Source organism: Myotis lucifugus, unplaced genomic scaffold (assembly GCF_000147115.1).
Source record: "Myotis lucifugus unplaced genomic scaffold, Myoluc2.0 scaffold_323, whole genome shotgun sequence".
NCBI classification, from domain to species: Eukaryota; Metazoa; Chordata; class Mammalia; order Chiroptera; family Vespertilionidae; genus Myotis; species Myotis lucifugus.
Window position 1 is genome coordinate 103,799 of NW_005871371.1, and position 23,993 is coordinate 127,791.

The following is a 23,993-nucleotide window of genomic DNA, read 5'->3' on the forward strand; positions in this document are numbered from 1 at the left end:
GCCGCGGCGTCTCTCCCAGCCCGGCCCGCCCGCTCCATGCCTCTCCGTTGCGGAAAGTGTAGCGGGGGTAGGCGGCCGCACGGAGCGCGGGAGGCCCGGGCTCGGCCCCCTGCAGCACTAGCCTCCCGGGAGCCTTGCGGCGCGTCCCGTTGGCCCCGCTGCCCGTGCGCCCGCCGCAGCCTGCATGCTTCGCGCTGCGCCGCTCCGCGCCCCCGCCGCCGCCTCCTGCTCGCACCGCTGCTGCCGGGCGCCGGAGTAATATGCTCACTCGAGTGAAATCTGCTGTGGCCAATTTCATGGGCGGCATCATGGCTGGCAGCTCGGGCTCCGAGCACAGCGGCGGAGGCTGCGGAGGCTCGGACCTGCCCCTGCGCTTCCCGTACGGGCGGCCGGAGTTCCTGGGGCTGTCTCAGGACGAGGTGGAGTGCAGCGCCGACCACATCGCCCGCCCCATCCTCATCCTCAAGGAGACCCGGCGGCTGCCCTGGGCTACTGGATACGCAGAGTGAGTGCCGCGACACCGGCGGGCCCCCCGCTCTCCTCACGGCCCTTCCCCGCACGGTTCCGAACCTCCTCTCTTCTTGTTCCTCAGCCCCCAGGGTTCTCTGGCTGCCGGCGTCAGGCCTCGCCGGGTACCTTAGGCGGGTACCTGACCATTCCTGTCTTCTCCACGCCCCCTTCCCCCATCCCCAAGGACGCGGCGTCTCCAGCCCGGGTATGGGTGGTAGATGGGTAGGTGAAGCGCTGGACCGTGGGAAAGCGGAGGTTGGGCGGATCTGTGGTTTCGGGGGCTGTGGCACTTGGGAATGCGTAGAACAGTTCTGCTGAAGTTTGAAACACAGCAGGGAAATCGGGTATCTGTGTTCTCCACCCCAAATCTTTGTGCCTCCAGGTGAAGTGTGTGGGGTAGAGCCTGGAGGAGCGGTCCCTGCGCCAGGGGTGGGGGTGGGGGTGGTGTCCGAGCCCGGGAGGCGGCCGCGTTTGCTTCCGAGGTTGCACGTTTCGGAAGGTCTCCGTTTCCTGACTTCAGCCTCATAGCTTATTCGCTTCTCGGTTAGCAGGTAGTAAAACCCTGCGCGTTCGTTAAATGCCAGTACAGTTCCCTCCAGCCCTTCGGGAGGGAAAAACTTATTCCAGGTGTTTAATGACAGCATTTTGGTCATCAGCTTTGGCGATTAAACGAGCGTTTGCGTGATTTGCTATTTCAAGAACCGGTTGAGTTTTGTTGACGCCCTGGAGTGGAACAGGGCTAGGAGGGCGGGAGGGTTTTAATGGCTTCTGCCCCCCTCTTCGGCTGCTCCCTCATTGACTGTATTAATGACCATTTTATGAATGGTGGGAGAAGTACTGTTTCTCCCCCTGTTTAGCGTTATGGAACCGCGAAGCTCCGGGGGTGGAATTTAAGAGCACTGAGTCGTGGGGTTAATGGTGACCTGGTGGTTGCAGAAATTGCACGTGAAATCCTGGCGCCTTGGCACACCTGCCCCTTCAGCTTTAACCGGGTCCGCTCTGTAATCTGGGCCCTCCCTCGCCCGTGCACAGCTTCGCCCGCTGATTGGTCCCCGATGAGCCAATCAGCTCTCCCGACGCCTGAGCGCTCTGATGCTGACCCTGTTCTGGTGGCCCGGATACCCCGGGCGGGCTGGGTTCCCGGCACTCCGGTTCCGGTGCGAGAGGTGGCCTGGAAGATGCTCTGCTTAGAATCTGGAATCCTCCCTCCACCACCCCCTCCCACCACCCACTTTCCACATATAACCGTTTCTCCATGGGCTGAAACAGAAAATGGGTATAAATGGGGATAGACGGCTCCGGTGTGAGAGTGAGGAATCCGAAGTGAAACTGATGGGTGCTAAAACATAAAATTAACACATTACAGCGGTTCTCAACCTATGGGTCGCGAGCCCTTTGGGGGTCGAACGACCCTTTCACAGGGGTCGCCTAAGACCATCGGAAAACACATAGATAATTACATATTGTTTTTGTGATTAATCACTATGCTTTAATTATGCTCAATTTGTAACAATGAAAATACATCCTGCATATCAGATATTTACATTACGATTCATAACAGTAGCAAAATTACAGTTATGAAGTAGCAACGAAAATAATTTTATGGTTGGGGGTCACCACCACATGAGGAACTGTATTAAAGGGTCGCGGCATGAGGAAGGTTGAGAACCACTGCAGGGTCAGCATGGAAGAGAACGTTGGGGGTGGGGACGCACAAAATAGCTCTGCAACTTCCAGGAGAAAGCCAAAGCAAAAATAAACACCTATGTAAGGAGAGACCTAGAGGAGGGAAAAGTGCCTGCCAAAACACACCACTGTTTCTTGGCTGCAATGAGAAAGCATTATTTAAAAGCTCATTTGGGCCCTTTGCAAGACAAAAGCAGCTTGAAGGCATACTCCTCCCTGCAGTTGTGTAGGTGGGCCCTTGTGCCTGCCCCAAACCAGAAAGTGTGGGGCTGGGATGGCACTCCAGTGGGCTTTCCAGGGCAAGGGCACCTGTGGGGTCGGGGTGGAGAAAGGCAAGCAGGCAAATGGTGAGAAATGTGGAAGCCACTTGGGCACAAGAAAAGGAGTACCCCAGAGAAAGGGGGAGAACCCCACCAGTTTCAGAAGGTTTGGATCCTATGGCCGGCACACCATGTGCCTAGGGCTGTAAAGAGGATAAGGGGATCTGAAATGAGACATGTAGAAGAGATTGTACTTCAAGGGCTCTGCCTCTTCCTAGCTGGGCTTCTGTTTCCTTATTTCTAAGACAGGACATGAGAGAGGTTCGATTTGAAGGTTAAGAAAGGCCATTGTAAAATGCTTCGTTTTAAAAATAGTACATGTTAATTCAAGCAAAGACCTGTATGTAAATGTAAGCCCTTCCTCACCCCCCAGGGGCAATGGTGATTCAGCATTTTGTGTGTGTACCTTTTAAGCTTCTTTGGATGCACCTGTAAATATGTATCATTTCTTCTTTTCCCCCCAAACAGATCCATACTACGCATGTTATTCAGCAGCATTTTCTTAAAACACGGTGTCATCGATTGTATTCCAAGTCATTGCATATAGAAGTTCCTCATTCTTTTAAAATGTATACATAGTACTAAATAACAGCTAACAGTTAGTACTTGCTGTTTAGGGCTTGCATTCTTTCCAAGTTTGTGTCATATCATTTGATTCTCACAACAACCCTCTAAGGCAGCTATTTTCAACCTTTTTCATCTCATGGCTCACATGAACTAATTATTAAAATTCTGCAGCACAACAAATATATTTTTTGCTAATCTGGCAAAGAAAATAGATATAATTTTGATTCATTCACACTGGATGGCTATTGTTGTGTTGGCTAGTGTCATTTAAATTTGACAATCTAGCCCTAACCGGTTTGACTCAGTGAATAGAGCATCAGCCTGTGAACTGGGGGGTCCCAGATTCGATCCCAGTCAAAGGCATGTACCTTGGTTGCAGGCACATTCCCTTTGGGGGTGTGCAGGAGGCAGCTGATCAATGTTTCTCTCTCATCGATGTTTCCAACTCTCTATCCCTCTCCCTTCCTCTCTGTAAAAAAAAAAATCAATAAAATGTATTAAAAAATAAAATAAATTTGACAATCTAAGGGAAAAAAGGTCAGTGTCTCTGACTAAATAGTCAGCTACTGCATGTTTTAAAAAATCTTGCGGCATACTAGTTGAAAATCGCTCTAAGGTGAGCACTAACAATTCCATTTTATAGATGAGGATACAGAGGCATGGAATGGTTAAGTAACTTGCCCAGAGTCATGCCACCTTAGCAGAACCTGTATTTGAACCCAAGCAACCTGACTTTGTAGCCCACAACAACAAACTACCTCCTTACAATGTATGAAATTGTGCTACATCCATCTGTACCCAGGGTTAACCATTAACATTGTCTTGCCATCTCTCTCTGTCAGATGTTGTACTGTACCACTTCCTCAAACCTTGAATTGTAGTTGATCTTCCTGCAAAATATATCTCGAATGACCAAAAATGGCTGAAATAGGGAAGGGGAGAAAGACAAAGACAAGTAGGAACTGGGCTATGATTAAAGGCTGCTACCATTAAAATTGCCCCTTGCTACAGGATGTACTGGGAGGAGGAATTCTCTTCTCTTTGTTCTAGAACAGTGGTCAGCAAACTGCGGCTCGAGAGCCACATGCAGCTCTTTGGCCCCTTGAGTGTGGCTCTTCCACAAAATGCCGACTTCTGCGCATGGGCCACAAAGTTTCTATCGCATTGTACGTGCGCGCCCACACGTGGTATTTTGTGGAAGAGCCACACTCAAGGGGCCAAAGAGCCGCATGTGGCTCGCGAGCCGCAGTTTGCCGACCACTGTTCTAGAAGGTACTTGAGAAAGGATAGCATTGGTAGGAAGATGGCTCAGGGATAAGAGAGATGGCACTGAGTCAGGGCCTGAGTCAGAAGTGGTTTGCTTATCTTTCTAGAGCAGTGGTTCTCAACCTTGGCTGCACATTAGAATCACCTGGGAATCATTTTAAAATCCTGATTTCTGGGCCTCATCCTCCGGAAATTCTGTTTCTTTGCTACTAATGATGAGGCCCAGAAATCAGGATTTTAAAAAGATTCCCAGGTGATTCAAATGTGCAGCCAAGGTTGAGAACCACTGTTCTAAAAGCTTCCAATTATGGCTGAAAAGTTAGCTGCTTGATCAAGGGCTACATGCTAGGTTTACAAGCACTGCAGTTACAGGCAACATCCATAGAGCTAAAATCTTTCCCAAAACTTGCATTCTAGTTTGGCTTTGAAATTCCTGACTTAGCCTGTTAGATCTGCTCAGAGTGAGCCCATTCGAAGCATCAGTCTGACCCAGAGACCCTTCCCAGCAGCTACTTCCTTTCTCTCACCACAAGTTTAAATACCATCCGGTGGTCCCTGTGCTTCAGGGACCTAGAAGTCAGTTCAATTTCTAGTTGGCTAGGAGCCCATTTTGACTTTTCTTCTTCTTGACCTGTTTGTCCACCTTTCTCCTATTGATGGTCATTTGGACATAGATATACAAGTGGATACCTGAAACTTACAGCAGTAGAGAATGCCAGAGAATGTGCAGTTCCCTGTATATGAAAGCAGCATATTCAGATTTTTATCTGTGATAAATTTATTTGCTTGTACAGAAATAATAATAATTATAGCATAAGTTTACTTAGGTTATAGCTATAACTCTACAAATTTTTTTAGTACCTTTCTCATAAAAGTACCCTGTACATAGGTACAAAAAAGAAAAAGCTTAAGAGTTTCTATTAAATGTACATTACATAAGTTATTTGTGTGTCATTGACTTCAAAATTGTGAAATTTTGCCTGGCTGGTGTGGCTCAGCAGTTGAGCGTCAACCCAGGAACCAAGAGGTTGCCAGTTCCATTCTCTAGTCATTGGCACTAAATAGCAATTACCAATAAATCGCATTACTTGCCTGTGCAGTGGAGATGACAGAGAAACCACTATTTCTCTCTCGCTCCAAAGCTCATAAATCTCCTGGCGTTTCTTTTCCCTTCTTACCTCCTCTAACACACCCACTCCTCCTACACCTCTTAGCAGAGCTCCTTTCTGAGAACTTCCTGTTTGACTTTTGCAACTGAAGAACCTCCAAGTTCTCCACTTCTTCTTGTGTAAGGATACAAACGAAATGGGGGGTGAGGTGTCTCATTTAACAGAGCTCTCTACAGCACCTAAGTCTAAAGTTGTAGAACATATTTCTCTACCCTCTCTGGTACCTGCAGAAATTATTGATTTTCCTATTTTCAAGTAGGTGGCTAAGCTCTCCTCCATTTTTCAAATTTACCGGTATAATGAAGTCATCCCCTCTACAGTGGATCTCCTGGGCTATCCTTTTCACAGGAAAATGCATCAGCTTCCTTCCATGACTAGTGATGCTTCAGGCAGAGGATTTAACCAGTCTGAGGGGTTGTGTTTATTCTGTGTTTCATCCCCAGCTATGTAGACATCATTTCTGAGATTGCCTTAACACAAAGTGTTTGCTCATTATCGTTACAACAATACCAATTAGTAATTTAAAACTGATACTAGAATTGTTTTATAAAAGTATATTATTGAAGGTAATTTTTTATTGAAATATAATTGATATATAACAGTTTCAGGCGTACAACGTAATGATTCAATATATGCATATATTGTGAAATAATCACCACAATAAATCTAGTTAACACTGAACATCCATAACATACAGAGTTACAAAGCATTTTTTCTTGTGATGAGTTTTTTTAAAAATCATATCTGAGCATTTATTCCAATACTGCCAGCAGAATGGGAGAGCAGCAAGCCATCCACAAAAATCTGCTCTCCAGCCCCCCATAAGCCAGCTGTTTATAGGGTAAGACAAAGATTACATTGGGGAAGTAGGGATTACAAGTTATGATTTACTCTTTTAAGATTTACTCTTAGCATTATTCAACTATGAAGTACAAGGTTATTAACTATAGTCACCATGCTATATAATATATCCCCAGATTTAGTGATTTTATAACTGGAAGTTTATACCTTTGACTACCTTCACCCATTTCCCCCTGTCCCCAGATCCCTCTCTTTCCCCTCAGCCACCAATCTGTTTTCTGTATGAGTTCTGTTTTTTTGTTTTTTTCCATTTTAGTTCCATAAATGAGATGATATACATTTGTCTTTCTCTGTCTGACTTATTTCACTTAACATAATGCATTCAAGGCCCATCCATGTTGTTGCAAGTGGCAGGATTTCCTTATTTTTTATGGTTGAATAACATTCCATTTTACATAGATATATACATATGCATGTATAGTAGGTCCTTGGGTTACCTCAGAGATCAGTTCCTATGGTGACATAACGCGATTTTCGCCGTAAATCGGAACCCACCTACATAAAGCACCTACGTCACTCACATGGAGCACATACACAGCAGTAATGAAGTGAAACAGTAAAAAAATTTAAAAGAAAGACAACAATTCCTGACCTTTACTTGTGGTAAATAAATAATAAAAAACATAAAGCACATAGATACTATGTCTAAATGACAGAACTTTTTTTTTTTATAAATAAATGGGAGATGGCAACATAACCACGAAACGACGTACATCAAGTCCGACATAACCCGAGGACTGCCTGTATGTATGTATTATGTATGTGTGTGTATGTATATGTAGATCTTTATCCATTTATCCATTGATGACATGGCTATTGTAAATAATGCTGCAATGAACATGGGGGTACAGATATCTTTTTGAGTGAATGTTTGCCTTTCCTTTGGCTTAATACTTAGAAGTGGAATTGTTGGGTCATATGATAGTTCTATTTTTATTTTTTGAGGAATCTCCATACTGTTTTTCAAAGTGGGCTTGCATCAATTTACATCCCACCAACAGTACTCAAAGATTCCCTTTTTCCACATCCTCATCCACACTCGTTATCTCTTGTCTTTTTGGTAATAGCTATTCTAACAGGTGTGAGATCATATCTCATTGTGGTTTTGATTTGCATTTTCCTGATGATTAGTGATGTTGAGCACCTTTCCAAATACCTGTTGGCCGTCATTGTCTTCTTTGGAGAAAATGTCTAGATCCTCTGCTCACTTTAAAAATCAGATTGCCTTTTTCCTGTTGAATTATGTGTCCTTTTATATTTTGGATATTAACCCCTTATGAGATATATGATTTGCAAATGTTTTCTTCCATTTGGCAGATTGCATTTTCAGTTTTTGATGGTTTCTTTTTTTATGCAGAAGCTTTTTAGTTTGATGTAGTCCCACTTGTTTGTTTTTGCTGTTGTTGCCTTTTCTTTGGTGTCAAATCCAAAAAAACTCATCTTCAAGACTGATGTCAAGGAGCTTACCTTACCGCCTATATTTTCTTCTAGGAATTGTATGGTTTTGGGTCTTATGGTGAAGTCTTTGATCTATTTTGAGTTAATCTTTGTATATAGTGTAAGATAGTGGTCCAGTTTCATTCTTTTGCATGTGGCTGTTCAGTTTTCCCAACACCACTTATTGAAGAGACTGATTTTCCCCATAACATATTCTTGGCTTCTTCGTTGTAAATTAATAAACCCCATATGTGTGGGTTTATTTCTGGGCTCTCTATTCTGTTACATTGATCTATGTGCCTGTCTTTCTGCCAGTACAGCACTGTTTTGATTACTATAGTTTTGTGTATAACGGGAAATCAAGAAGCATGATGCCTCCAGCTTTGTTCTTCTTCCTTAAGATTGCTTTGGCTATTTTGGGTCTTTTGTGTTTCTATATAAATTTTAGGATTGTTCATTTTATTTTTGAGAAAAATGTTATTAGAATGTTGATTGGAATGGCATGAAATCTATACAGGGTAGGTAAAAGTAGATATACAGTTGTTTGTATGGAAAATAATACAATAATTAATAAATAATAATACAGGAATTAAATTATGTGTTTTGTGTACTAACAACTGTGAATATACTTTTGCTTCACTCCTATAAATCATTTTGGGTTGTACGGACATTTTAATATTATTTCAGTACATGAGCATGGACTATCTACCCATTTATTTGTGTCTTATAGTTTTCATGTACTGGTCTTTCCTCCTTGGTTAAATTTATTCATCGATATTATTCTTTTTGATGTAATTGTAAATAGGATTCTTTTTCTTAATTTCTCTTTCTGGTAGTTCATTATTAGTGTATAGAAACACAATTGACTTTTGTATATTGATTTTGTGCCCTGCAACTTTACTGAATTTTTTATTGCTAACAGTTTAGGGTTATGATATATGATATCATTTAATCTGCAAGTAATAACAGTTTTTACATCTGCATATCTGTGGGATGCTTTTCATTTCTTTCTCTTGCCTGATTGCTCTGGCTAGGACTTCCAGTATTATGCTGAATGACGGGGAGAGTTGGGCATCCTGTCTTGTTCCTGATCCTAGGGGAAAAGCTTTCATCTTTTCACCACTGAGTATGATGTTAGCTGTGGGCTTGTCATATATGGCCTTTATCATATTGAGTAAATTTGCTCTATACTTTATTAGCATTTTTATCATTAATGGGTGTTGAATTCTGTCAAATGCTTTTTCTGCATCTATCAAGATGATTATATGATTTTTATCCTTCATCACTGTGGTATGTCACACTGATTGGATTGAACCATCCTTGAATCCTTGGGATAAATTCCACTTAATAATGGTGTATGATCCTTGTAATATATTGCTGAATTTGGTTAGCTAGTGTTTTGTTGAGTTTTGAATCTCTGTGAATCAGAAATGTTGGCCTGTAATTTTCTGTTCTTGGGCTGTCCTTGTATGGGTAAGGCTGGCTTCCTAAAATGAGTTTGGAAGTGTTTCCTTCTCGATTTGATGGAAGACTTTGAGAAGATAGGACAAATTATTTTTAAAGGGAGATATCTTTGATTCTTGATGTTTGGTAGAAATTAAAAATCAAGTGCCTTTATAGTTTTCTGTCTACTTTGAACAGAGGATTGATATTTTCCCCCATTGATTTATGCTGTTTTCTGTCTGGTAATAAGCATCAATCATCTGATTTTAGTTCTCTCACTCAACTAGTGAAATCATTGCATTCCTACCATGTGTCAGGCATTGGTCCCAGGCTGGGTCCATAATATGGCATAGTCATCATCCTCAAGAAAATTTAGTGTCATAGTCTTTCTCCCTGTGGTGTCATTTTAAAATTAAATTGAAATGAAATCATGGACTATTGAGGTTAAAAGAGACCAGCACTGAGCAGGGCGGTGAGTGTGTGTGTATGTGTGTGTGTGTTTTGTTTCCAATGTCTTAATGCTTATGAGCAATTACAAATCTCAGTACTTGGAGCCTCCTTTAATCTACACTAGGGGAGCAAGCTGTTCTTTTCAGCAAGCATTGTGATTAGCTGCCAAGTGCTCTGTACCTGTATAAGGTTATGAATAAAGAAAAAATTATTCTGACACTTGTTAAAATAGTAAGGAAGACTTTTGAGTACTATTGCAGCAGGGGAGAGAGATCAGACTCAACTCCAAACCCAGCAAAGACAGATGAGAATTTATTGCCAACAAGTAGAGTGAGGTCAGTGGATGGAAAATTACTATGAGGAGACATCACAGGTAGGGGCATTTTTACTGACAGCGATAAAGAACTTATATATCAAAGGTAGAAGATATGGCAATTGATTAGATATCAAGGATGATTAGATTTGACTGCTACTAGTAAGTCCTGACATAACAAAACAAATCTATTATCTACCATCACCAACAGTAAAACCAGAAGGGTAGAGGCAAAAATGAGTTTTTTGTGTTTTGAAAATGCTATGATATTGCTCCTATTTTCTAGTTTTTCACAAAGCCATAAAACCATGTATTTATCTGCCCCAGAGGATTCCCTAGGCCCTTTCCAGTTTTAAACTCTCAGTTCCTGAGTTAAGGCTAAGGACCTGTTTCCTTCCAGGCTGAGTTTTTTTCCCCAGTAGGGCCTGATGTCTGTTTTTTTGATTATTATTATTATTACAATTTTGAATTATTTTCCCTAGCACTTAACTATGAAAATTTTCCAACATGCAGAAAAGTTGAAATCATTCTATACTCAGCACCCATTTGTCCATCATTTAGACTGTGCAATGCACATTTTGCTGTATTCGCTGTATTGATGTCCAGCTATCAATACAGTTTTGTTATTTTTAAGTATATGTTTCTTTTAGTTCCATGGCTTTGATTTATTATGTTGTTTTCCAAAGTAAATTAAAAATTGGGTTTGAGTAGCTTTGACATTCTCAGTTGAGAAAAGCACCAAACAATTGAGTCCTCACCCCAGATTTAACTTTTACAACATTGACACCTTGCAAATGCTCACTCAGTCCGTGCACTTTTCATAACTCAGCATTCACATAACTGAGAGCTTTACATGGGGTCAAATAGGAGAGTAGAACTGGATGACACATCTCTTTGCTATGCTCCTGTTTAATTAAGTCAGTAGGAAATTTGTTTAAAGCTTGAGTTACTCCTCTTTTCAGCTGGTAGCCAGTCAGTTGAATACCACCCGAGGAGTCCTGGGTTTACTGGAGACTTCAGAATGTGTTGCCTGGAAAGTGCTTATGATGAACGAAGATGCCATTGTGCTGTGTTTTCCATACTTCCAAGTGGACATTGTCTACTAGGAGCTTTAGGGAGATCAAAATACCTGCTTAATTGCTTTTTTTCTGGTATGGTCAAATCACATGGGTCTTCTGGAATGTGAATCCATAGTGTTTTCTTTGTTTCACTATTTCTGACTTATTTTTCTCTAAATGGCTGTAAAATTTAAGGGCTTACCTGTGTTTTCTCTCCTTGTGGACTTTATGCTTCCTCATTTAATAAGAAAACTAGAGGCCCAGTGCATGGATTCGTGCACCAGTTGGGGGTTCCTCAGCCTGGACTGCGCCCTCTTGCAATCTGGGACCCCTAGAGGGATGTAGCAGTGCTCGAGGCGACAGGCAGCCGGGGAGGAGCCTGAGCTGTGCTTGGCGCTCGGCACTCAGCGCTCCTAACCCCTCACTGCTCGCTCCTAACCACTCACTGCTCGCTCCTTACCACTTGCTGCTCGCTCCTTAGCACTGCAGCAGAGGGGGGAGAGGCTTCCACCACTGTTGCTAGGCTTGCCAGCCCTTAGCCCGGCTTTTGGCTGAGCAACCCTTCCACTGTGGAAGCACACTGACCACCAAGGGGCAGCTCCTGCGTTGAGCATCTGCCCCCTGGTGGTCAGTGCGTGTCATAGCGACTGGTCGTTCCATTGTAATGGTCGCTTAGGCTTTTATATATATAGATAGAGAATAATACCAACAGTTTACATCTGTATGATTCCAGATGAGCATTAAAGCCCTGCCATGTACACTTAGATATAAGGATGTTTTATTCATGTTTAATTAAAGAGGAAAATAAGGTCCAGAAAGAACCTAAGTTACTTTAGAATCTCATGCAGTCCCGTGATCCTGGTGGTCATGACAGGCATTGAGCCTGACCATTCATGGTGTGAATTTATTCATTAATTAAAACACATCATATCCCTATCAACAAAATGTCACAGAGAGAGTGTAATTTTGTTACTTAAAAAACTAATCAGGCCTAATCTCCAGGTGGCTTTAAATTGGATAAGGGCATGTTAGCACACCAAGTTTTGTATAATAGGATTCTTTTCAAAGCTTTTAAAAATATAATTGACCCTTGAACAACTTGGGTTTGAACTGTGCAGGTCCGCTTCTATGCAGATTTTATTTTCCCCAAAAAATGCCTATGCTGTTTTTGATCTGTGATTGGGAGTCTGAGAATGCAGAGGGCTGACTGCATGCATTGATCTGTACCTTTGTACATAAGGTACTTGAACATCCATGGATTTTAGTATCCATAGGCGACAAGGGTATCCTGGAACCAATCCCCCACAAATACTAAGGGACAACTGGTAGAGTCAAATTTGAGGAGAGTCAAATATTATGTGTGGTTTTCCAATCATTCTGGGGTTGGTTCCCCAACCCCCACATTGTTCAAGGGTCAGTTGTAGTTCTATTGAGTGTAACAGATTTTAATAATTATACTTAATTTTCTTAGTATATGTGCATTTCCTAAACATAACAGTCCAAATCTTGTTAAAATTACCATCTTTTCTTAACTTCAAAGTGCTTTTTTTCCATATTTTAATGTTTTGGAACCCTGTAAGTCTCAGTACCAATCTATATTTTGTAGTGTTTTCCTAAAGTTAATAAATAGATCATGTGTTTTACTAGATAGCTACTTAGAAGTGAGGAAATATGCTTAGGAATTTCAATAATGGGGCTCAAATTAAAAGACAGGTTTTATGAGAGAACCCCTTTTGGGAGTTCTGTTACCTAAGTTCTTACTTTACTTTTAAGCATAATCGTTTTACATGTTTTAAGGGAATTAAGTTAGTGATCTTTGGAGGCCAATGAGGCTAGCAGGACCAGCGTAGCGTTCATTTGCTGCTCTTCAGCACGCTGGGCTCTTGCAGAGCTTGCGTCATGGAGTGAGTGCATCAGTGACTTGCACAAGTCTGGCCTCGTGGAGTCTGGCTGGATTGGTGGTGTGATCAATCAGCACAGGGCTATGGGGCGGAGAGAGCATCAATTTGCCAAGCGGAGAGGACCAAAGGGGTTCGTGTACTCTGCCGTCCGTTCAGGGAGTTCATAAGTAGACATTGAAGCTATAAAAAAAAATGGTGCCTCTTTACCATGTCACCCTTTTTCATGTAATTACGGGGGGGGGGGGGGACACACATCACAAGGGATAAATAGATTTTTTAAAAATAAAGATGCTGTGGATTACTGAGTCACTGTATTTAGGTAGTCCGCTATGGTGTACTAATAGTTATTCTATGCCTTTTCGAAAAGGTGAACATTGACAGATTATATTTAGAACACACAGCTGGCAAAAATAAAAGGCAGAAAATGAATGTTTAGTAGGAAGCAAATGTTAAGTTACGGGGACTATGAATAGCCCATAAGAGAATGTGAGGGGAGTGAGCGAACCAAGCTGGTGTTATTACAGAAAGAACTATTTAGAGGGTTATTTTCTTAAGATAAAAGGAAAAAGCTACAATTTTTTGTTGCAAATAAATAGCCTATAAGATTGAGCTCTAAAATATATGTTTGGGAAAAACGAGCAATTTGGTCAGCCTGTGAGGACAGCATTTGCTGAGAAGTGGGTTGAGAGAGCCAGATTAGGAGGGCCCCTGGCACCCTTCCCTGTGCTTATTCATAACAGGGCCAGGCTGCCCTGTTGTTACAACCAGGTGTCCAAGCTGAGCTGGTGATTCAGGGCAGCAGCAAATGGGAGGAAAAGAAGAATTGGCAACTCGGACTATAGCAGCTGGTGTTTATTTTTTAAAATATCTAGGTGCTCAGATGGGAATCGCATGGGCCTACAGTTCCAGCCCTGCCTCTCCTCCTCTCCCCGTGCCCCCAGGTCATCAGGTCAGTGCTGACAGAGGCCATCTGGCCGCACTGGCCCGTTCCCACCTCAAATACCACCTGAGGCTTGCCTGCTGCCATGCCAGCCTCAGAGGCCCCAAGGGTGCCATTGGTCTCCAGTGGAGCTGGGGAGTCCCTCCAGGCCTTGTTCCCAACCTTGGACACTTTTCTTTGTAAATGTATTTATTTATTTAAAAACTAGGGGCCTGGTGCACTAAGATTCGTGCACAGGGGGTGGGTCCCTCAGCCCGACCTGCACCCTCTCCATCTGGGAGACCTCAGGGGAGACCTCTCCAATCCAGGAGTTTCTGTCTGTCTTTGCAATCATATGAGTGTATTGTCTGAGACCCCAATTCAGTTTGGTTTGGTGCTCACAGAATAATAGAGGTCTTTTTTTTTTTCTTTGCTCCATTGGTGGAGATTTCCTAGAAGTTGCAGGATATCTTTTAATTTTTCCTCAACACTCTGACTTTACTTATGTCTCTCACCTTTGCTTTCTCTCCATCCCCCACTGCAACAGTAACTTGCTCCAGGCTCACTTTGCTCTAGTGTCTAGGAGATCCCACCAGAACTATGCGCCTGCCACCAGAACTATGATTCCCTCCTGGTGCTCCTCACGCTCTGGGCTTCCGATTCTGGTTCAGGGGCTGCCACCCGAACTACGATTCCCAGAATTCCTGGTGCTCCCTGCGCTCTTGGTTTTCACTTCTGGTCCAGGGGCTGCAGAAACGAAAAGGACTGGGAACTTCAGCCTCCTGCAGGTCGGGCTGACAGGACCAGACACTCCAGTGGCGTCCCCGGGACCCAGGCCACTTGGCACCTGCACGGGTAGGCCCTGAGCAGCCGGGGGGGTCGGGAACGCCCTCCACATCGCCAGGGCGATGTGGCAGGTGTCCCGCCCCCAGGGTGCTCGGCGCATGCGTGCTGCCCACAGGCCTGCCATGGTGACGCGAAGAGCGTTCCTGCCCTGCCCCTGCTTGGCGCCTGCACGCATGAGCGCTACCCACAGGCTCGCCATCTTTGTCGGGCTAATTTGCATACTCCTGATTGGCTGTGGGGTGTTGCGATGGTATGGTCAATTTACATATTTGTCTATTATTAGTGTAGATGTGTTTTTATTTTTTTTAGAAAGAGAGGAAGGGAGAGGGAGGGAGAGAGAGAAACATCAATCAGCTGCCTCCCATATTTACCCTGACCTGGGATTGAACCCAAAACCTGGGTATGTCCCCTGACTGGGAATCAAACCGGTGACCTTTCGGTGCACAGGATGATGCTCAACCAACTGAGCCGCACCAGCCAGGGCACATTTATTTTTCTTGAATGGATCTCTTGTGAAAGATTATTAAGTTGCTTCCTTAAAAAAAAAAATTGAACCAGACACACATTATCTGCTAGTTAGCAGGAAGGGTGGGTGTGGCGATATAACTAATCTTTCAGCCAATATCAAAGGATTAACCTTTGTTTCAGTAAACGTGTGAGTCCTTGTTGTCCCCAATCTATTTTCATTAGCTTTTTTCCCTTCAATGTTTTAAATAGCTCAGGTCTCCTAGTGCTTACCTTCCCAGAGCCTGGACCACAAGTTGAACCTCTGCCAATAGGCTTGGCTTTAGCACCCCCCCTGGGTTTTCAGCCAGGTGTGCTCAGACTCCTGTCAGAATCATTTTGCTGGGGATTCGGATATGTAACGCTTTCGTTGAGTGCATTATTTCAGAGTCCCCAGTGGCCTTTTCCTGTTGAAAAGCTCTGTTTTAATGGTTTTACTTCCTTGGCTCCCAAAGTGCTGCTAGTTGCCTGAGAGACCTGTTGCTTGTCAGCTGCAAGTTTAATTAAACTCGTGCTGAGAATATTCTTTTTCTAGCCGTGTTTTGGCTCTTGGGCAAAAGTTTATCTTTATATCAATCACTGAAAAGAACTTTAATACATTTGTAGGTGTATTCAAGTTTATCAAGGTGGAGGAAGGCATTGATGAGTCAGGAACGTAGAATTATTATTACTTTTTTGTTAATCCTCACCCATACTAGAAATTAAAACTGGACATGAAAAAAATGTTTATAAATTCACTTAAAAAGAAATATGTGAGCATTTTTAATGAAAAATAACCATATTGTCCAAAACAAAACCAATTTAGTGAGAAGAGTGGCATCATTGTACACTTACAGATCTCTTCAGCGCCTAGTTAGTGGAAGATGGCTAGATTCTTACCTGCTTCTGTATTTACTCTGTGTCTCATCACACTCATGTCTAAACTCCGCTGCTTGGACCTTTTGTGTCCCTTGAAGGGGTCTTGGAGACCTCCAGGGGTTCCTAGATTATACTCTGAGAACTGCTGGTGCCGAGGATAAAGAGTTATTTAGCATCGTTTTTTATGTGTGTGTTTTTTAAACTGTATTCTACAGATAGAAAAACTTAGACCACTTTGCAAAACTTATGGTGGAATGTAGTGCTTTCACTTCCGAAGAATGTTTGCTGGTTCCGGTGGACGCTTTCCCACGCTCCCTGTGGTCTTTCTTCACATGTAGCGTACTTCGTCTTCTCCAAAGTTTGGGCCGTTTAAGACTGTTTGACAATTGAGGGGGGTTAGTACTTTCCATCTTTAACAGATAATAGTTTAAAAAATAGGTGTCAGAATTTGCTAGGGTCCAGGCTAAAGAACCAGTCTTTGAGCACTTGAGGGTTATAGCAACTCTTGAATTATTATTAGTGCTACTGCACTGCTTTTCTTTGTACCATCACGCACTTACTGTATACTTCACATGGGCTAAGGAGTGACAGATACAGAGGTTACAACCTCAAGAGGCATAGACTCTTGTTGGGAAGATAAATTCATGAAAAGAGTAACAGCTGAACAAAGTGAGGCAGAGGAAGAGCATGGTGCTGGGAGACCAGTGCTTCCGAGAGGCATCCCGGCATGTTCTTGCTCGTCTAACCAGCTTTGGCTTCAGCAGCCTGGTTCGCTTGTTTAGTCCTCAGTTGGCATCCCGGCCTGTTCTTGCTCGTCTAACCAGCTTTGGCTTCAGCAGCCTGGTTCACTTGTTTAGTCCTCCCAGGAGCTATGCACTGGTTAGTTAACATCTGTTGACGTTGAATTTAGGATACAGTGGGGCCTGGACTTACGAGTGTCCCGACTAACGAGTTTTTTGAGATACCAGCTGTCTCTCGGCCGATTTTTTGCATTGAGTTGATAGAGTAATTTGAGTTAACGAGCTCGGTCTCGGAACGAATTAAACTCATAAGTCAAGGCCCCACTGTACTTGTATTCAGTCCATAAAAATGAATGCCTTTCCATTTGCATCATCTTAAAAGTCTCTGAAGGATCTGTAATAAAAGGTGGAAGTGAATTGAAAATCTAATTACATTTTATTTAATCTTTCGAATTTATAAATCCAACAGTATGGTCAGCCAAGAATGGAGAATTGCTCACAAAGCCTCTTGCCTGGAGGGTAGCCTCCCCTCCCCCGCCCCAGTCAGCACTGTAGGACTGAGCACCAAGTGCTGTTGGTACAGTTTCCAGAACAAGAAAAATAAAAACAAACTTTTAAATAAACAGCCTATCCTGGATTAAAAGGGACTAAAATGTTAGGCGTTTTTAAATTCTTTTAGAGTAATGATAGTTACTATATTGTCCAGAAAACGTATGACTGGAACTATTTGTCTAGACCAGGGGTGGGCAAACTTTTTGACTAGAGGGCCACAATGGGTTCTTAAACTGGACCGGAGGGCCGGAACAAAAGCATGGATGGAGTGTTTGTGTGAACTAATATAAATTCAAAGTAAACATCATTACATAAAAGAGTACGGTCTTTTTTTTTTTTTTAGTTTTATTCATTTCAAATGGGCCGGATTCGGCCCGAGGGCCGTAGCTTGCCCACGGCTGGTCTAGAACAATGGTTCTCAACCTTCTGGCCCTTTAAATACAGTTCCTCATGTTGTGACCCAACCATAAAATTATTTTCGTCGCTACTTCATAACTGTAATGTTGCTACTGTTATGAATCCTAATGTAAATATCTGATATGCAGGATGGTCTTAGGAGACCCCTGTGAAAGGGTCGATCGACCGCCAAAGGGGTCGCGACCCACAGGTTGAGAACCACTGGTCTAGAAGGAGAAATGCTTCAAGTTTATCAGTGAAGCAGTAAAGTTAGCATGCTGATGAGTACACCCCAGTGGGTTGGTTCCTGTTGGTTCTACTTCAGGATGTCCTTTTTGAGGCATGATTCAGTTATAGTCAAATTATAATATGTAAAGTGATGTAGATGTCTGACTCAACTCTCTGAAAAGTTTGAAAAAAAAATTGCTTGAAACCTCCTACAGATCCTTTCCAGAAAAAAAAAAAATCACAACCAGTTTTAAATTTATTTCCTCCTGGTGCCTGACAGTGTGACCTGCGGACATCCCCGATGTTCTCTGAATTGTGCTGTCAGGAGGTGCAGCGCTAATGTCCTCCGCCTTGGCAGTTAAATTGCTGTGGAAGCAGCTGTATTTGATGTAATTTTGGTCAATACCTTGTACTTATATGTGGCCCTGTAGCTACTGAATCACTCTGCTCAGCTTCTCTGACCTAATAGTGAAGGACACCGCAAGCTTGCGATTTGGTTTTGAAAATTCATGCAAGCTAAATTATATTTTAAAAGCAGTAGGAAGCTGAAAATATGCAGGGCCTGTTTTCACGATGTTGAGGACAGTTCTCTTCATCAGCATCGGTTCTTTGTGAGTTGAACTTGACGAGGCTAAGTTTCAGTAAAGGAGAGGGTAACTAGTGGTGTGCTCATTTCAAATGTCTGTGAACAGCAGCTAGGGAGCAGCAGGAATTCCCTGGAGGTCATCAGGGGAAGTGGCTAAGGATGAGTGGTTGGGATTCTGCCCGCCTCAGCTTCTTCCCTAATGTGCTTTTTGATACATCACCTCATAGAATTGATTGATTTTATTTTTCAGTATCTTTGTTCATAACAGAACTGCTCGAGCTTCCATTTCTATGTAGGGTTATTCTGCTTTAAACAGAAACCCATTAAAAAAACAGTGTGCTAATTTTTCTCTACATAAAAAAAGTGTGCTCTTCGTGTTTAAACTTAAGTTACATATCCTTTCCTGAGATATTTATTTTTACCATGTCTTAAAAAGCAGTGTAATGCCACACACACAAACACACACCCCCCGATCTGTAAAACTAACTTTGTGGCCTTTTAAGAAACTAAGTCATAATTTTATTCCATAAATATAATTGGTTAGGTACTTATAAAGTGAAGGGTGAGCCATCTCCATTTCAATCCATATGGCATTCAAGTTTTTTGGACGGAGTATGTTGTAGGACAGACACCAAAACCCAAACACAGAAGGTGTTTAGATTGTGTTATGTTCAGAGATTTAGCCATTTGATTGTTAAAGTTTTGTTTATTAAAGACAATAATATGTGATCAACAATGTCCATTTTAATAAGCCACCCTGAGTGCAAGTAAAATTTAGACTATTTCAGTTAGGTGGGCAGAAAACATTAAAATAATTCACTCTTCAGTCACTTAATATTTATTAAATCCCCTGTGAGTTTAAGGCTGTGGTTGCTAAAAAATGCATATCCTATCTTCAAGAAGTTCACACATTAACAGCGGAGATTGTGTGTATCACTATAATACAGTGAGCCACGGTGATAACGGAATTGATCACACACACACATTTGGGCCCTGTCTTCCATTTCCTGTTTCTTATCCCAGCATCTTGAGTCTTTTCCTCTCCATTGCTTCCCCCTTCGCCTATAGATGTGCTGAGTCATTGTTATGGGCTTATCACAACATATCTCCTCTTCTCAGCCCCATCACCCCTTCAAGTTACTGTTGCTCTGCTTTTGTAACCCCTTTATTTCCTTCCTTACAGAAACCTTGGAATGCCTACTCTGTGCAGAGAACTCTTCTGGGTGCCAGGGACACACAGACAACTAAGATACGCCTCTTCCGGCGGGGAGACCCCACTGTGGGTGCGGTGGGCCTTGTCTTGGAGGAGTGTCTTAGAGGAGCAGCACAGGCATCCTGGGTGGCCAGCCGGCGGCGCTGGGCGGGGACACCAGAGAAGGCTTCCCAGCAGGAGATGAGGGGCTGGGAGAGCAGGTGTGGGTGCGCAGAAGGGAAAGCAGGATGGACTTCAGAAACACTGTTGCTGCTTCAGTGCTACTTAGGAAGAGGCTCACTGGAAGTCACGGGAGACTTCTTAGGTCAGTGGTCGGCAAACCGCGGCTGGAGAGCCACATGCGGCTCTTTGGCCCCTTGAGTGGGGCTCGTCCACAAAATACCACATGCGGGTGCGCACGTACAGTGCGATTGAAACTTCGTGGCCCATGTGCAGAAGTTGGTTTTCAGCCTGGGCGAGTCTATTTTGAAGAAGTGGCGTTAGAAGAAGTAGGGGGTGTCGGCCGGTTGGGCACAGGCGGGCCAGGGGATACGCAGCGCGGGGGAGGCACCAAATATCAACAGTACTTGAACTATATAGGTACTATGTACCTACCTATATAGTTTAAGTTTAAAAAATTTGGCTCTCAAAAGAAATTTCAATCGTTGTACTGTTGATATTTGGCTCTGTTGACTAATGAGTTTGCCGACCACTGACCTAGGTTCAAACCTCTTCCCTGGAGCGGGAACTGGGGCTGCTCATTCTTTAGTCCATGGCTTCTTTCATCTCTTAACTTCTCAAGCCTCTTTCCTTCTGGCCCTTTCTAAAAATTTCTAACCAGGCTTCCTTTTCTCAGAAATCTCTCTCAAATACTGGTGTTCCCAAGCTCTCCAGACCTCTCCCCTTCTCTTCACCCTCTCCATTAGCAGTTATTTTTTAAAAATCTCTACAACTTCCTTTGGGATTTGAATTTACCTTCAGCCTTGGTTCTCTTTGCTTGGTCCCCTCTGTTGTGATCACCTCTTTGCTGTGCCTTCCTGTATCATTTGCCGTGAGTCTGAATAGATACTTGAGATGAGAGTGTAAATTCTAGGAGTTGTAAAGAGCATGGTAGGTACTCCATGCCCGTGTGCCATGCGTGAGCTAATGGTTTTGACAGTGCCAGGTGGAAGCAGTGGGGTAATGCTGAGACCTTCTTGTGCCAATACCCGTGAACAGCTGGGAACAGATCTGCTTTTAGCTTCTAGAGCCGTGTTGGGCTGCTAATAAAATTCTATTATGTGTGTGTTCTGGGAATGTGTTCGCTTCTTTTTCAGTTACATTATGGCAGGTTCTTTCCTTGGTGAATGGCCATATAATGAGGAATAACCTGCATTTGTCTTGTTAGCTTTGTTAGAGCAAAAAAATTAATTGAGTCCGTATATTAATTCAAAGTTACCTTTTGGGATGCCATAGGTAGAAAGTTAACGGCTCTTGTAGAAAGTTTACATTTCTGCCAAACCTCCTGTGGTGTGGCCACTAATGCCGGTCACCGATTATTTCCAGTTCTCCTCCTCCAGGGCGCAGGCTCTTCACCCCCCCCCCCTCCCCACCGCCTGGTGGCCTTCTAGATTGTGGAGGCTCCGTCCTCCCTTTTGAGACGCGTACCCAACCTGAAATGGACATGCTGAGTGTGTGAGAAATGAAACAAAGTTCCCGCAGCATTACATAGCCTATCCTTATGGATGCACTTTTGCAAATTCGGTCAATATTTGGAAGATTACAGCTAATGGTTGCCTGGGGTGTAAAAGTGGTTCTAGAGACACTCTTAGTATCCCAGGCAGTATGTTGGGACTGTGAGGAGATAATTCTCTGGTGGGTGAATGAGTGTTCTAACTTAAGTGGGTTTCACTCTGTTATCTGAATTGCTAATTAGAGTCCTTTAATGTGATCATCATTTTGTGGCATCACAGGCTCTCAAGAGTATTACAAAATGTCATCTTTTCCTTTTTTATTGAAAAAGGGAGACAGGTTAGTTACGGAAAGATGTAATAAGGATAGTCAACAAATATTGCCAGGTGCTATGGAAGTCTTTGTGATTTCATGTTAACTAAGATAAAACTTGGGCTTTCAAGAATTTAATCTAGCAGAGGAAATAAGCCACAATTAAAGTGTCAGGTGATGAATGCTAGGATGGGAGAAGCTTAGGATGTTAAGGATAGGAAGGGAGGCCTCTCTGACCCCGAGTTGTGGCCTTGGGAGGTTTTCCTGGGGAAGTGACATTTGTTCAGCTGAGATTTGTTATAACCTGCTCTGAGCCAAGTACTGTGGTGGATGTTGGGGATACAGCAGAGAAGAAAAACGTGGTCCCTGCCCTTGCAAAGCTTATGGGACATCGCTGAGACTGAAGGATGGGTGGTGACTAGTGGGAGTTAGCCAACACCTTCCCTGAAGGTGGATGCCTATGTGCAAAGGCTGGGGTTGGAAGATGATGAGGAGCCAGGGACCAGAGGATGAATGGCCTCGCACACAGTAGGGACTCTAGACATGCCTGTTAAGTAACGGTGGTCAGTAAATGAATTGTACAAGATAACAAACACATTTCCTGGAAACATAATATCGTATGCCCCCCAACACACACACACACACACACACACACACACACACACACACACACAGATTTTGAATGCTACATTTGATTAAGAAACTTGTTAAATTAAAAGTTGCCTTTTGGAAAATCTTACCTTTTGTTACAACATGAACGGACCTGGAGAGCATTATGCTAAGTCAAGTTAGAGAAAGACAAGTACCATATGATTTCACAAAACAAACTAACAAACAAAATAGAAAAAGACTCATAGAGAACAGACTGACAGCTGTTAGAGGGGAGGGGCATTGTGGGGCTGGGCGGAAAAGGTTAAAGGATTAAGGAAAAAACCCAATTTACAGAGACAGACAACAATCTGGTGATTGCCAGAAAGAAGGGGGGAGGGAAGAGTAGAAGAAGGTAAAGGGATAAATGGTGATGGAAGGAGTCTTGACTTGAGGTGGTGAACACACAATGCAATATACAGAAGATGTATTATAGAATTATACACCTGAAACCTATATAATTTTATTAACCAGTGCCACCCCAGTAAATTCAATAAAAAAGTTAAAAAAAAATGAGTTGCCTTTTGGGAGAATAAAGAGAACTTTATATAGTAGGGTTTAAAAGTTTGGCAGACTAGGGTTGTTTTATAGCTTGGGTGGGGGGGGGGGGAGTCAAAGATGATTCCAGAGTTTTCAGCCCAATTCGAAGCCTCGGAGGCCAGGCATAGCAACTGCTGCAGTGTTGGCCTTGAAGGGATGAGTGCTGGAGTCCCTTGGCCCAAATTCCAATCCCAAATCAGCTCCTTCTAGCTGCCATTTGATGGCAGTTTTCACATGTGTGAGCTGGGGATTAGTCATCATTTGCAGGGTGCTTGTGAGGATTAAACCGATGTGGGAAAAGGAAAACATGGCAAATAGCTACTTGTGATTATTTGTTTGCTCTGTACTCCGCAGGCAAGGTCTGTGTCTGTTTTGTTTACTGCTCCATTCCCAGCCCTAGTGCAGTGACACTCCCAATAATGAGATAAGGGGGTTCTCTGAGGGAGGAAGTGCAATCCCCCCCCTTCCAAATCCCTGGCTGAGCCCACCCCCTGCCCTCGTAATAAAAGACAGGCTAACAGGAGTAAAACAGAGGTCTAATAATAGGTACGCATCCTGCATACTTGGGAGATACCCAGGAAAACTGAGCAATCCCCCCACGTGGCCCAAAACATCACTTGGAATACCTTCTTCAGCTAAAGATGTTGGAGCTGGTGAGTGGGGAGGTGGAAAGGGGGCTGATTGTGGTGAGGGATCCAGTTATGGGAGGTTTCCAGGAAAAGCACAGACAACCAGGGTAAGGTTGTTAAAAGGATTTAAATCACTGCCTTCTCCATTAATAAGGGTTTCTAGAGACTCAGAGGTCCTCTCTATTCTGGTACCGAGAGGGAGACGCCCGTACAAATGGAAATGTCTCTTTCAAAAGGATACCTTCTACTGGTTTTTCAGAGCTGTTTTGTGTTTGCTTTTTCTTAAAAGTAACCAGATAACCCTTATGCCAAACAGTCATATTTTGGGGGGTGTGGCATATGCTGCTCCCCTTCAGTTCTAAAAAAGAATGCAATTGCATAAAATCAAGGG

The 23,993-nt window shown here is 43.3% G+C and overlaps 1 protein-coding gene across 1 annotated transcript in view; it reads left to right on the forward strand.

Annotated features, from left to right (window-relative positions):
• The first annotated feature begins 124 nt into the window (after window positions 1-124).
• PPM1H (protein phosphatase, Mg2+/Mn2+ dependent 1H) overlaps window positions 125-23,993 on the forward strand; it is a 238,083-nt gene continuing 214,214 nt past the window's right edge. Inside the window, exon 1 of the mRNA XM_023764234.1 lies at window positions 125-505. Within this exon, the coding sequence (XP_023620002.1) occupies window positions 261-505 (245 nt within the window). The 5' untranslated portion in view covers window positions 125-260. The remainder of the gene's footprint in view (window positions 506-23,993) is intronic.